The sequence below is a fragment of the Labeo rohita genome, chromosome 20, assembly GCF_022985175.1.
Source record: "Labeo rohita strain BAU-BD-2019 chromosome 20, IGBB_LRoh.1.0, whole genome shotgun sequence".
NCBI classification, from domain to species: domain Eukaryota; kingdom Metazoa; phylum Chordata; class Actinopteri; order Cypriniformes; family Cyprinidae; genus Labeo; species Labeo rohita.
Window position 1 is genome coordinate 19,025,532 of NC_066888.1, and position 15,058 is coordinate 19,040,589.

The 15,058-nt window shown below is 34.9% G+C and overlaps 1 protein-coding gene across 2 annotated transcripts in view; it reads right to left on the reverse strand.

The window, feature by feature from the left end:
- The window catches only part of ryr3 (ryanodine receptor 3), a 105,689-nt gene extending 100,454 nt beyond the window's left edge, over positions 1-5,235 (reverse strand). For both annotated transcript variants that reach the window (XM_051139582.1, XM_051139581.1), the window contains exon 1: positions 5,082-5,235. In XM_051139582.1, coding sequence (XP_050995539.1) covers positions 5,082-5,129 — 48 coding nt within the window. In that variant the 5' untranslated portion in view covers positions 5,130-5,235. The remainder of the gene's footprint in view (positions 1-5,081) is intronic.
- Positions 5,236-15,058: the final 9,823 nt, after the last annotated feature.

Sequence of the window (15,058 nt, forward strand, 5' to 3'; positions counted from 1 at the left end):
TAAAAAGCTTTTGTAACATTATACACTATACCATTCAAAAGCTTGGAGTCAGTATAATTATAGAAATTAATATTATTATTTAGCAAGCATGCTTTAAATTGATCAAAAGTGACGATAAAGACATTTATAATGTTACAAAACATTTCTATTTCAGATAAATGTTGTTCTTTTGAACGTTCCATTCATCAAAGAAACCTAAAAAATCCTACTCAGCTGTTGTTAACATAATAATAATGCTAAATGCTTTTTAAGCAGCAAATCAGAATTTTAGAATGATTTCTGAAGGATCATGTGACTGGAGTAATGATGCTAAAAATTCAGCTTTGAAATCAGGAATAAATTGCATTTAAAAATATATTCAAATAGAAAACAGTTCATTTAAATAGTCAAATATTTTAAAATGTTACTGTTTTTGCAGTATTTTGGATCAAATAAATGCAGGCTTGGTGAGAAGTTGAGAATTCTTTAAAAAACATTAAAAATAGCTGCTGTAATACCCGTATTTAAAGGAGAAGATTGCCTTGCATTTTGCTGGTGGTTTCCAAGGTGGTCGAAAAACTTGACGCAGATCAAATGATAAATCATTTAAATACCATTGTTTATTCTTTACATCCACATCAGTTTGGTTTCCATATTAATCACTCAACAGAAACAGCCAACTTCTATTTCAAGAAATCCTCTTATCTAAATTAAATACATTTAACTTCTCTGTAGGCACCATTAAATGGGTAGAATCATATCTAACACATCAGACATTGGTTAGTTAGAGTGAAAAATGATCATTCAGGTGTTATTTCCAGCAGGTGTCCCGCAGGGTTCGATCTTGGGCCCACTTTTATTTTTTCTGTATGTAAATGATTTGCGAAATGTTTGTCCCAATTCCAACATCCAGATGTATGGAGATAACACAGAATGGCTAAAACTGCCTACAACTTAATGCATCTAAAATTGTATGTATGTTTTTTAGTAAATCTAAAAGTCTCTATGCAGGGACAGAGGTAGTTGTAGAGGGGGAGAGACTACAAGTCGTCTCTGCATGTTTTAGGGAGACAATATTTCCATCAGTCCAGGGATGGCAGATGCAAAATAGCCTTTTGTCTAATTCTGGCACGTTGTACATTTATGTATTATTGATGTGCATTGTCACTGTTAAATAAACCTGAAAATACTATAAATAAAATACTAGTTTTTCTAAGTTATGTTTTAAGCATTTTAACTGATTTCTAAAAGCTCCTTCTTCTTCTGAGCACTGTTTTTTCTTGCTTTAACTGAGGCCTTCTGAGCTTCTTGCCATTAAAAGTTTAATGCTCACTATAAAATTAATACTGAAGTCTTCTAAGGCCATTTTTACTGTAGTTGCGGAGAGAGAATGCCTAGTCAAATTTACAGTTAATAGCTGATGCATTACAGTGCAGGCATCATTATAGATAGTCGACCACTTGATGGCAAAGCCACGTAATTGACCAATCACAATCAAGTTTTCCAGAGCACTGTGTAGTAAGGTGAGGATATGTTATACTAATCCAGATTCGCAGTATTTTTTTAATATCTTAGCACATGTTGTGGTAGTTGTTGACTTTAAAATACGATACTGTGCAAATAAAAATGGTGTTGAAACATCAGTGGCCTGGCTTGTTAAACTAGCTGATGCAATGACCTATGGAGCAGGAGTCTGAGAGCTGTGTGCGTATGTGCGGTGGAAGTATTAACTTTTAAGAGGCTAAATTTAAACCCTGGAATGCAGAAGGCTTCCAGAACAACATAAACTCCAAATAAGCCCAGTGCTACTGTACTGGCGAATGCTACATCTGGATTTATAGAAGTGTGCATAAACAACACTGTCAAATCTAATTAGACCAACACTGCACATACTGATACTGTACTCCTCACCATTTCTCTAAAGAGAGCAGCTTGTAGTCTGAGTCTCTGTTTTTAGTTTTGTTTTTCTTATTTACATTTATAATAACTCATATGTTTTCCCCTGGGCACTTACTCTACACTTATTTATTACAACTTAATCACATGCTGCCCAGTATTGATGTCCTTCAGAGTAAATTGGCTTGATTATCTGAGCCTGATTAAATAACAAAAGATTTTCTACTATATAAATAAAAGGGAGGCCCAAAAAGAATGAATAACATTCGGATGCATATAAAATGTCCAGTAGCTGCAGTGTGAAAACTATGCGACTGCACAGCCACCTAACAGCAAAGACAGAATTGGGACACCTTTCACAGAGGTCTAGGGTGCATTAATGTCCGCTATTTAGTGAGACTGTAACCTTCACTGCCAGAGTTCTCACTCTAACGCTTTCACAGGGAAGTGAGATGTCATGCACCTGCCTCATGCAAAATGCTATAACAGACTGCATTAAATTGGTGTGATAGATTTGATTGATGGTGCATTTGCAAAGTAAAACAATGCTGACATAAATTCATCAAGACAATACCTCAATATAGTTTTTACACACTTTCTATTACATATCTAACTGGGGCACCCAATAGGTTTTTCATGCATACATGTATATGTTATTTAAAGCACTGTGTTCCAAACTGAACTGTGCCTTGTCTCAGTACTCTTTATTAGCTATTTCATTAGATAATGTCAAAAGACCTCTTTACACAACTGAGTTAAGGCTGCTCAAACTTCACTTGTAAAAACGTCTAAATTATCCCTTCTCTGAGCCATTTTAGCCCCTGATATTAAATTATACATATGTAATGTTTGTGTAAATGCATTTATGCCACCTCTGAGCAGCTAAACAGTCTGTTTAAAAATACCTAAATGCCACTGCAGAAGCGCTTCTATACCACCTTTGCAGTGTAAATTTGGCAACAGTCGTGGAATCTGTACACTACTGGTCAAAAGTTTTTGAACAGTAAGATTTTTAATGTTTTTTAAAGAAGTCTCTTTTGCTCACCAAGCCTGCATTTGTTTGATCCAAAGTACGGCAAACATAGTAAAATTGTGAAATATTTTTGCTATTTAAATGAACTGTTTTCTATTTTAATTTATTTTAAAATGTAAAATGTCCTGTGATTTCAAAGCTGAATTTTTAGCATCACTGATCCTGGAGTAATGATCTGAAATAGAAATCTTTTGTTACATTATAAATGTCTTTATCATCACTTTTGATCCATTTAAAGCATCTTTTCTAAATAATAAGTATTAATTAAAAACAAAAAAATAAAAAATATTAATTTCTATAATTTCTTTCCCCCCAAACAAATTATACTGACTCGAAGCTTTTGAATGGTATAGTGTATAATGTTACAAAAGCTTTTTATTTCAGATAAATGCTGATCTTTGGCTCTTTCTATTCATCAAATAATCCTGAAATAATACTCAACTGTTTCAAACACTGATAATAATAATAATAATAAATGCTTCTTAAACAGCAAATCAGCATATTAGAATGATTTCTGAAGGATCATGTGACACTGAAGACCGGAGTAATGATGCTGAAAATGTAGCTTTGATGACAAAAATAAATTACATTTTAAAATGTAATTAAATAGAAAAGTTTTTTTAAAAATAGTAAAAATATTTCAAAATCTGACTGTTTTTGCTATACTTTGAATCAAATAAATGCAGGCTTGGCGAGCAAAAGAGACTTGTTTAAAAAACATCTTACTGTGTGGTGTAGTGTAGTGTACATAGCTTTACGTAACTTTATCTACTATTAATGCATATCAGATGACCTAGGGCAAGTCCCTTTTTTTAAACAGAGGATCATTTCTCAGAAATGGAAAACCATACAACAATTCTGATCAGAATTCTGACATTTACAATGTGGTGTTATTCACAAAAACATAAATTAGCTTAGTCTTGTCACTGATTATCACAAAGGCTGGTACAATGCCCCATCTGGACATCTCATATGTATATGCATATATGTATATTACATGTATATCACAATGATCAGCAGTTTGCAATTTATAATATAAGCTGCTGAAATTAAAAATGTTACTTTTCAAAATGTTTCAAAATTGCAGTGAAAAACTAATAAACAAAAGTATTAATAAAAACAAAATATGATTTTTAGAAAGCTAGTGTCATCTCAAATCAAAGGTGTGAAAATACTATTTGCACTGTATTGCAAAATGGCGTAGAATATAATGTGGAAGTACAGTAGGCAAAATAGGACACACCTACATTACTTGCAGACCTGACTAGGCAACTAGTTTGGGATCTCAATTTTAGGTCTCTTTTGTTTAAATAATTGCAAAAGAATTGCAATACAGAAAAAAATGCTGCTTGGGTCCCTTATGAGTGTAAATGAGTGTACGTAACAACATTTAAAAATACATTAAGCAGTCCACACAACACCTTTAACCAACCACCTCTACATTTTCATAACTAACTCCACTGTGACAGTAATTCACACCACGGTGTCATATCCTATCATATCGTTTACACAGGTAACTGCCATGCGCCACGGCATCTATGTAACCAATCTGCGTCTAACCACAGAAATAGAAAAGTCCTAAAGAAGGTGAGAGGATCGTATCAAATGCAATCGCATGTGGGAGGACTTTATGAACACACAAACAGTGCACTTCTTTATGGAATGAAAAATACTGCAGAATTATGCTGGACAAACAGCGCAAGAGCGCCAACTGGATTTATTTACTGATAAATCGCGCGCTCAGTAACTACAACAAAGTACTAAAACATACTCATTCCTTCTTAGACAAACATGCACATCACACTCTAGCCCATATTAAAGTGGCATAAACATCATTCGTCCTTGCACCTGCCTGATGCTCATTGAATTCCCATTCACGCGCGTTGACTACAGGTGCGTTGCGAGCTCAAACTCGCACCTGACTCAAGTTCCAAATAAGGGAATAATACTCTAAATAGCAGCTAATATGACATCCCGCTATTATATAGGCGTGAGGACGCCAAATAGATCAATATGACCACTAAGAGAAGCCCAACAGCGTTGCTTTAAACCCAGCGTACGAGCCAACATTTTTGATGCCTCAGCATTACACTGTCTTTATCGTAATTAATCATCAAAAATGCGCAAAAAACAATATTGCATACGCAAAATAAAGAACGGTGTTTTTACTTACAGTTCGTAAGAACTGAACCTCATCTTCCCCTTCACCACCTTCGGCCATGGCTGTAGAAGAGCCTGCCTAGACTCCGAAAGCCACCACTGACAGCAGGCAGCGGAGCGGTGCTTCTCCTGTCCTGCCGATATTAGCATAGCGCTCCATCCACAGCCATATAGGGGAGAGCGGGCAAGCCCACTGCCGCTGCTGTCACTCACTGACACCAGCGCTCTCCCTCTCAATGCCAGTGGAGCACCATCACGAGGACGATCGCATCTGCATCACCTGCGATGCTTCTGTCAAACGGAAAATATGCAGCATGTAAAAAAGACTTTCTATACTGCAATATTAAACGCCTCTCACAAGCAGGGTTAACAGGTTGAACGTGAGAAGGAATGAGGCTGGAAACGCTTTTTTGCTTAATTAAAGCCACTGGGACAGTGTTATGCACACCATTAAACAAAGAAGTAATTGCATTTTACTTGGTTAGGACCATGAAGAAAGACTGAATCTAATCATGTTATTTCTACTGTGGATAAAAGCACACTAGCTCTTTAATAGCTGATAGGAAAAAATACATTTTGCGTACTTAATTGTGATGATGAGTTCATATGTCATATTGTCAAAAACCAGTGACAGAACAAATGGAAAAAGAGAAGAAAAACGATTTTTTTAAAAAAGGTGCCAATAATAACAAATATGCAATTAATGAAATATTTTAAAAATGTAAAAGGTAAACTAAAAACAACAGTAATCTTTAAGATAAAATAAAATAAACAGGAATGTGCAACTAATACAGGAATATTCAGACATATTCCTATGTTAGACATTCAATAAGAAATTAATTAACATCACATTTCTGATGGAATAGCTCAAATATGAGAAACATTTCAATTTTAAAATACATCATTGCCATAATAAAATACCAGTAATCTTAAAAAAACAACAACAACATTCTGCTGTGGATAAAAGCACACTAAAAAAAGCTGAAAAAAATGCATACTTGATTGTGATAATTAGTTTATATGAAGAGATCAGATGCAAAACCAGCTAAAACCCATCTTGGTCAAAAATGAGATAATGATACTGAGTGAATGCTCCTGACGTCCATCAAATACTATCAAGTATACGTCCATCAAATACTTTTACTTCAGACACGCTAAATTCCAGCCTCAGCCCAATTAGAAGTACCAGTATTTACACAGAAACCTATACAAAGTAGCCAGAAAGAAATGCTAATTTTAAAGAAAAATGTCAGATGGATTTAGAGGCTTTTGCATCTGAACTGTTTATATGTCATACTGTCAAAGCATTCATAAATCCAGTGACAGGACAAATGGAAAAAGAGAAGAAAAATGTTTTATTTTTATTTTTTTTTTTTTTTGAATGGCAATAATAATAACAAATATACAATATACATTTTATTTATTTTTAAAAAAAGGTAAAAGGTAAACAAAAACAACATTTATCTTTTAAATAAATAAAATAAAATAAAATAAACAGGAATGGGTTACTAATACAGGAATATTCAGGCATATTCCTGTATTAGACATTCAACAGGACATTAATTAACATCACATTTATGCACTTATTAATAAATGTTAATTTCCAACCTATTTTGGGTTCCTTTTAAGCACTGGTATAGCAATAGCCAACAAAACGTTAATTATCGTTTTTCTTTTATGCCAAAAATCATTAGGATATGAAGTAAAGACCATGTTCCATAAAGATATTTTTAAAATTTCCTATACCATAAATATATCAAAACTTAATTTATGATTAGTAAAATGCATTGCTAAAAATGTAATTTGGACAAATTTAAAGGACATTTTCTCAATATTTTGATTTTTTTGCACCCTCAGATATTCAAATCATATTGTATCTCGGCCAGATATTGTCCTATCCTAACAAACCATACATCAATGGAATGCTTATTTATTCAGCCTTCAGATGATACATCTCAATTTTAAAAAATTGACCCTTATGACTGGTTTTGTGGTCCAGGGTCACATATTATAATTTTTAGGCAATTAAATAAAGTACCCAGAAGGTTGGGTTAAACATTTAACCAAACCACTGGGTTTGTTCATATTTTACACAACGCTGGGTTGTTTTCACCCATTTTTACAGTGTACTAATACACAGTCCAAATATTTGGACAACACTTAAAAACATAAAAGATCACTTGAAATAAAATAGACATTTAAAATGGACATTTAACAAAAATCAAGCTTCTGAAAATATGAATTTCAAATATAAGAAATATTCAGGTGAACAACATGGCATTTTATGCTAGTTTTACATTAACGCTTGACTACCAATGCCAGGTCAACATTCTCATGGTTCCACAGGTACTTGGCTGAGTCTCCACATTAAATTCTGGGGTAACAGCTCCATCTGGCGACAAACTCTAAACTGCAATCGCTGGATTCCAGCATTCATTACCGGCTAGCGCAGCCCATCCACCCGAGCTTGTGTGATTTTTAAATATTAAATCTATTTTGCTCTTCTTGAAAAATGAACAATGAACACTTTTGCCTGTGCCCAGTTAATATAATATCTCTCCAATCTGTATCCTTCCTGCGTGTTTTTATTTTTAACATGGCACTGACCTCAGATCTTGAATTAGAATGATGCATGTTTGAAAGTCGGTGTTGATTGGACAGTTATCTAGCCAGAGGGGACAATCTAGGAAAGGCGCATGGGACAGATAACAGTTCGAATGAAAACCAGTAAAGTAGCCGGTGGACGATGGTAAGAATTAAAATCTTCGTTCCAAATGACTGATTTTAGAGCATTGTTTATGGATTTTGTAAACACTTTTACTTGCTTTACTTTGCAACCTGTTAATAGCAACTACTATAGTTTTTACCTGTTAAAGCAAGTTTAGTGCTTATTAATTTAATGCAGCTGTAGTCAAAACCAGTGTAAAGTTAACAGAAATGTTATCAAATACATAGGAAAAATGTTTAGATGTTGAAATAATAAAGCTAACTAATTTTGGTATTTTCTTTCTTCAAAGCATCCTCATAATGGTTAACACTCTGATAAGCAAGCAGGCTGTCATGGAGGGCAGCAGCACTGTTCTTCAGCTTTACAAACTAATCAGAGAGAAAAAACAGATAACTAAGTTTCTCCCAGTCATTAACAGTCCAGGCTCTGTGAAGAATGGAAGGGCAGCTCTTAAGGGTAAAGCTCTGATTAGTTCTGGCATGAAGGAGGTGGGACCGTTGATGAATGAGCATAAGAGTCTCGATAAGACAAATGATGTCAGAAATAAGGTGCTTTCTGAGGAGCGGTTGGAATCTTATGTGGATTGCAAAGACAAGGCTGTAATGGGAAATCAACAGGGATACAAGAATTCAGACTTGGAAAGTGACCTTCGTAGTGGAGAGGGTCTGTGCTGCACCAGCAACCTGGAGAACAAGCTTATCATTTCTCCTAAAAACCTGAGGAAAGCCTCCAGAGGCCAGAAACAGAAGAAATTGTGGACAATGAGATCGCTGGATGTAGAGAGGAGGATGGATGTTAGCAAACAGAGACTAAATTCAACTACTGAACAGTATTCACAAGTTTTAAAAGATGAAAAGGAACAACATGAGCTTGAAGGTCCCAAGACACACAATACAGCTAAGGATTCAAGGAGCTTGGAGGAAGATCTGTCCAGTGAGCTCTCAGAGTATGACAATGCATTTGAACTTGACTCTGATGGGATGCAAAATCTTCCTGACCTGATGAAGACTACTAAAAATAGTCTTCAAGAGACGTCTCAAACAATCGACATGATTCAATCGTACCAGTGTGGGAATAAGCATATGCAGAACCAGGAAGCAATGTCCAGAGTAAGAGACAAGATACTTGAAGTTGAGAACATTATCCACCAGGTTTTTTGCACCAGTTTAGACTGTTTAAAAGATAGCACACATACCTCAACCACAGGTGCGTTTTTGCCTATGGACAGTCACGTAATCACAGAGCACATGGAGAGCTTCCCTTCAGAGCTCTGTGAAGAACTTAAGCAAACAAATATTAAATCAGGAAGGAAGAGTATTTCTTTCACTTCTTCAGATGCTGTCGCTACACTTTCAGCAAAATGCTCAAGTCTGGACACAGTGTCTCCTCCATTATCCCGTCTATCCTCATGTACCTCCAGGCCCCTGCCGCAGTACCGTATTCTCCCGCTGCCTGAAGAGGATGTGGAGGACTATAACAGTATTTATCTAATACAAGAGGGCAAATATCTATATGCCAACACAGAAAAGAACACATATAACGGATCTGAATCAACAGTCAATGAGCAGATTGTCAGTTGGACCCCATCCACAACATCAGCCAAAACTATAGGTGTGTTACCTTTCCGCTTTCTAGATTGTAACACTTTCTGATTCTGTAATCTTGTTTTTCTAAATACTGCTTTCATGAAATGCAAAACATTTAGTGGCTGGTGATTTATTTATACTATACAGGGCTAAGATTTTTCTGGTCCACTAGTAGTCGTTCATTTTAAGCATTAGTCGACTATTAGTTGTATGTTTATTAATAAATCAAAGAATTATAATAATGAGCCTTTAGTTGCCTACATAGCCTAATAAGTGCTTAAGTGCACACAAAAAAAGCTTGCCACGGTGATATAATAATTATGAATGTGTCAGGGAAAAACATAAAGGAGACTGCATTAATGTTTGAAGAATTTATTGATAAACTAGTGCTTTCTTTGTTTTTGGCTTAAGAGATGAAGTTAGCGACACTGACTCGTCATCTCCGCAGTAGTGGATGCGCTTGTATGCATGTTTTATATGGATTACACAATCTGAGAATTTGTTTTCTATTTGAATTGGTTCATTTGAAAGTAGACATTTGACTCTCTATATATTTTTCATGTCTGTAAGGCAAGTTTACACAGAGTTTTGCGCATCCTGTTGGCTTATTTTACAAAAGCGCAAAGCTTCGTTGTTATCCTGAGTGCGCGTAAACAAACGTACAGTCTTTACAGATTCGAAAGATGTATTATTTTTATCTGTATGACCAAAAATTAGAGTATTTTAAGAGCAAGTGACCACACCTGAGCCTCCATCTGTCATGCAGAGAGTGCGCTACTGTTCACATTCCGTACAGACACTTCAATAGCGCGCATGTTTCATTAATTAGATTAAGCTGCCATGTAAAGTTGCTAATACATACTGTACATCTTTCAGATGAAAATCCATATTTGAGGTCGATGAATGATAGGTGAGCATTTGGATGTCCTGCCCAATGTCACAGACTGTGTGACTTCATCACTTGCTGTGGAATTTTTTTTCTGCAACTAAGCAACTAAAAAAATTTTGGTTGACCAAGCCTCTTCTCGTCGACTAATGGTCAACTATTAGGGGGCAGCCTTAATACTGTATATGGTAAATATAATATTTCAAAGAAATTGTTTTATTTTGCAGGGATGCATTAAATTGATCAAAAGCGACATAAAGATATTTGAAGTTACAAAAGATTAGTATTTCATATAAATGCCAAGTTCTGTCATCAAACTCTCGATGGCGCAGGCTGATGGTTCGTTAGCGCAAACTGATGATATTCACAGCGTTAACTACTTGCTAATTGGTCGATCAACTACACAAGCTGTCCTGTACTTGCTTTGCAGCAGCAATAATCTACAACTACAGCAACAACCAATAATTCAGTATATTAAAATTGTCATATCCATTACCGTGATAAAATATTCGAGAGTTGTCAAGATAAAAATGCTGTTCTTTTGAAGTTTGTATTCATCAAGAATCCTTTAAAAAAAAGTCACAGATCAGCTTCCACACAATCATTAACATTATAATGATTAATCATTATAATAATTAATTATTATGACTGTTTTCAACATGGAAAATAAGAAAAATACTTTAATATTTCACAATATTATTGTTTTCCCTGTATTTTTGATCAAATACATACAGCCTGGGTAAGGGAGTTCTTTCAATTCAGTCATTTTTATCATTTTCTATACTTTATAGAATATAACAGCATATCTATGTATTTTAATTAGAATTTCTTATATTTAAAAATAATGAAATGCCTCATTTACACTAAATTTGAACATTCAATTGGCAAATTCGTGGACCAAAGAGGCAAGATTAAATGTAGAATTATGTAATGCCTTATGCACTGCTTCTTCAGCTTCAGTGTTTTAAAAGCAAAAAACATTTAGGGGGGATTGAGAATACAGCAGAGCATATTACTCCTCACAGAGCCTATGATCACTGAGGTGGATAGGAATGCTAAACCTAAACCTTGTGATGCTTGTCATGATACAGATTAACACGGGTGAGACGCTAAAACACTGAAGACCTCCAGTCCATGCCCTGAGGCATGCTGTGTCAGCTTTGATACTTATATAGTTTGCAGACGATCATATGATTTCAGGGGTCAGGGAATGAAACATTATGGTCAGGGACTATAGTCTGGTGGTGCTTCAGGTTTTTTGGAACATGAACAATAAAACATAAATGAAGCATGAAAGATTGCAAATGTACCTGACTTTTGATCTCCCTGTTCGTGCTGAAGCAATGCCCAACTTGCCTAAAAATGGAAAAGGATAAAGAATGAGGAATTTCCCCATATAGTATCTTCTGGTTAACTTGTGGGAGCTTCTTTTAGTACAGATGCCTGTTTGAAAACGGTCGGGAATGAGATTTTGTGATTTGTGCTTACACCTGGCTGTAAAGACACCCTGTTCCAGATAAAGCTAGTCAGATAATTCTTCAGGCTTGTAACCCATCTTCTGTTATAACAGCATGCCGCATAGACCACAACATATGAGTGTGCAATCAATCTTGTGTGGAATTGCTTATTTAGAATGATATTCATATTGCTTTATACACTAGCATCTCATCCCCAAATGATTTTGTGATGGCAGGTCTAAACTCCTTTAATCTTATTTAAATTTCCTTTAGATATGTATGCAATGCATGGCCCCCATATGAATACACAGGATATTACAGACAGCAATGTGAACGTGGCTACCTGCAGCTTTGTTTTAAGACTCTCACGTTTCAGAGCAGCAGCAGTTTCAGCCCAACAGCCAGTTGTTAATATTCCGATCCCTTGAGCTTTACTGGAAATGGCATCCTGAAGATGAGTCAAGCCTGCACCCTCTCAAATGAGATTAGAGGCACACAAAATTATTTGGGTGTGACAATAGGCTTGTCTGTGTGTGTGTGTGTCTCAGTCAGAACTGAATTGAGAATACCTGTTCTAATCCTAAAACATGAATTTGAACTGAGGATGCAGAATTGTGATTCAAATTTGAATTCAAGGAAGTAGGAATTACCCATAATTTATTTCCATATACTGTATACACTACTGTTCAAAACTCTTTTATTATTATTTTTTTAAATTTAGGAATGATGTTTTAAATTGATCAAAAGTGACAGTAAAGACACCAAAACAAGGAGAAAACGCAAAAACTGTCTGAGGAACAAAAGGCATTTGTGGTTGGCCAAACTGAACTCAGGATTTCAAGGGCAAGAATCTTGACAACATTTAAGAACATGTTGGTTCTTATTATTTCCGGACAGGTAGGTGAAATATTAGACTAATATCTTAAATAATACTGCTTATATGTATCTTTACCACCTATTGTGCTCCAAAGTCCTCTATTTTAATCAAGCTGTTAGTAGAGTCGAATGAAGTTTAAATAAGGACAATGTTCTTGTTTTCTCACTAACACTTTTTTTACAGTATCTGTTATCTGGACAAAACAATCTGTCAGCTCCCCCCTCAGGGTTCTGTCCACTGCTTACAAAAATAACTCACAGCATGGCGCTAATGACACTGCTACTGCATGTCTACTAGAAAGCTCTCCAAGATTAATGGTTTAATCACAATGGATAAAACCTAAACTCCAAAGATAAAGCAACTATGTATTTTTAAAAATTAAAAGTGCCCTTTGCATACATAACAAACAGCCATTTTTCAGGGGCTGTCACACATTAAGAGTCCCCAAAAATTGTAAAGTGATGTAACAAATACCTGTCATTGGATGTAGAGACTACATTCAACTACATATTCAGCCACGTATAATAATCTTATAAAAAGTAGGAAGTGTAGCTTATATTTTGACTCCAAAGTGCACACCAAACACCAAAAGAGTGTCAATTACAGTGATGACATATAATTTGACATGTAGTGGACAGAAAATGTACCCGTCAGCCATAGAGGGTTTGCACTTACGTCACGATTTGGTCATTTACCCAGATGCGCGGCCATATTGGCAATACTTGGATGTAAACAACAGTTAGTGCACAGTTAATGCACTTCTAAATACATTGTTATGCTAATTTATGCCATCTAAACCACAGAAAAAACGTGTGGAAGCTGCTAAATCATATTGAGAAGGATTTAGTAAGGAGGAAAAAGCACAATATTTCGACAAACTAAAGTTAATATGTGGTAAAGATGCATAAACCAGCAAAGGACCAGCTTAAACCAGCATCAAAACCTACCTAACCAGCATATGCTGGTTTTTTCACCAGGGCAAACATAAACGCCTTTTGTTCTTCAGACAGTTTTTTGCACTCTTCTCCTTGATTTGTTATAACTTTTGGCAGTCTATAATACTCAAAACATTTTCCCAGTCCAAACAAATAGTACAGCCCGAAACATGACAATAATTGAACAATTTCAGCATCAATAATTAGCCAAATTTGCAAGTTTAGTGGCATTGTTTATATTCAGCGCCGCAAATATGGCCGATATTTGACGCGTAGTGAAAACAATCTATTGCGGGGAAACAAGGTAAAATGAACCTTACCGTTTAAGGAGGAGAGTTTTTCTTTAGCTTTTTACCTCAAGAGTTGGAAGCAGTTTTGCTGGAGTAACATATGTGCACGAGATATAAACGTTGTGATAGGGGAACACATATTGTACATTACTATTACAAATCAGTTATTTCCTAATCGAATTCTTATTTTATCCCAGACAGATTTATTTTAATATATATTTTTAATTTATGTATAAATTATGTAAATTATTTATACAAAATGTATTTAATACATTTTATATGGAAATTGTGTGATTTATATTATATTTATTAATTATTTTATATTTATTTAGGCTATATTTACATATTGAACATTGCAAATGTAATATACAATACTAGACTTTTCGAGTAAAGTATTATATCCGTTTGAATGCAATAACATATTTTTTTTATATAAAAGTACACCTATATATTTATAATACAGGCCTTGTAATGTTTATTATTTACACCAACAGGCTTATATGCTGTTTACGCGACCCAAGTGTCGTCTGTATTTATTTATTTTATTTATTTATTTATTTATTTATTTATTTTTTTGACGTTTGCAAAATATTATGTATGCGATTATGTATACATTAATTTGTTCAAATTGTTTAAAAAAATACAATTTATTATTTATTTATTTTTATTTGGACTTTTATAGGCCTGTATCTTTTTCTCTTTTGGATCTAATATGGCATTTTACTGACATTTTTATGTCAGTAAAAATGTTGTCACGTGAGCTTATACAGATATTCCCTGCTCAGTCTCAATGAATAGCAAGCAGAGACCAATCTGAAGCACATTTTTTAATTTTAAATTATGATGGAAAACAAAACCAACGACTATCCTTGAGGTAATGTAACAAACACGATTTTTTCCCCTTACTACAGTCCGTAACTCTGACCTTTTTAATATTACGTAACTGTCGGCTGCACAGCACATTCCTGTTTTCCCCTGCATATTCAATGAAATCTGTTCATCGATTGTTTGTACATTGTTTCCTGCTCTGCAGGGCTGCAGAGAGAGAAGTGGATCTCAGCTCTACTACACTCTCACACTAAACGCACTGTGACCCTCAGCTGTTTATTTGCTGGATAAAAGGTTTATTGATTCTTGGAGTTGATATCATGCTGTGCGTGAATCAATTGTATAGAGATTTTCCATGTATTTGTCTGATTGAATAGGATTTATGTTCTGGTTTGTTGGATCT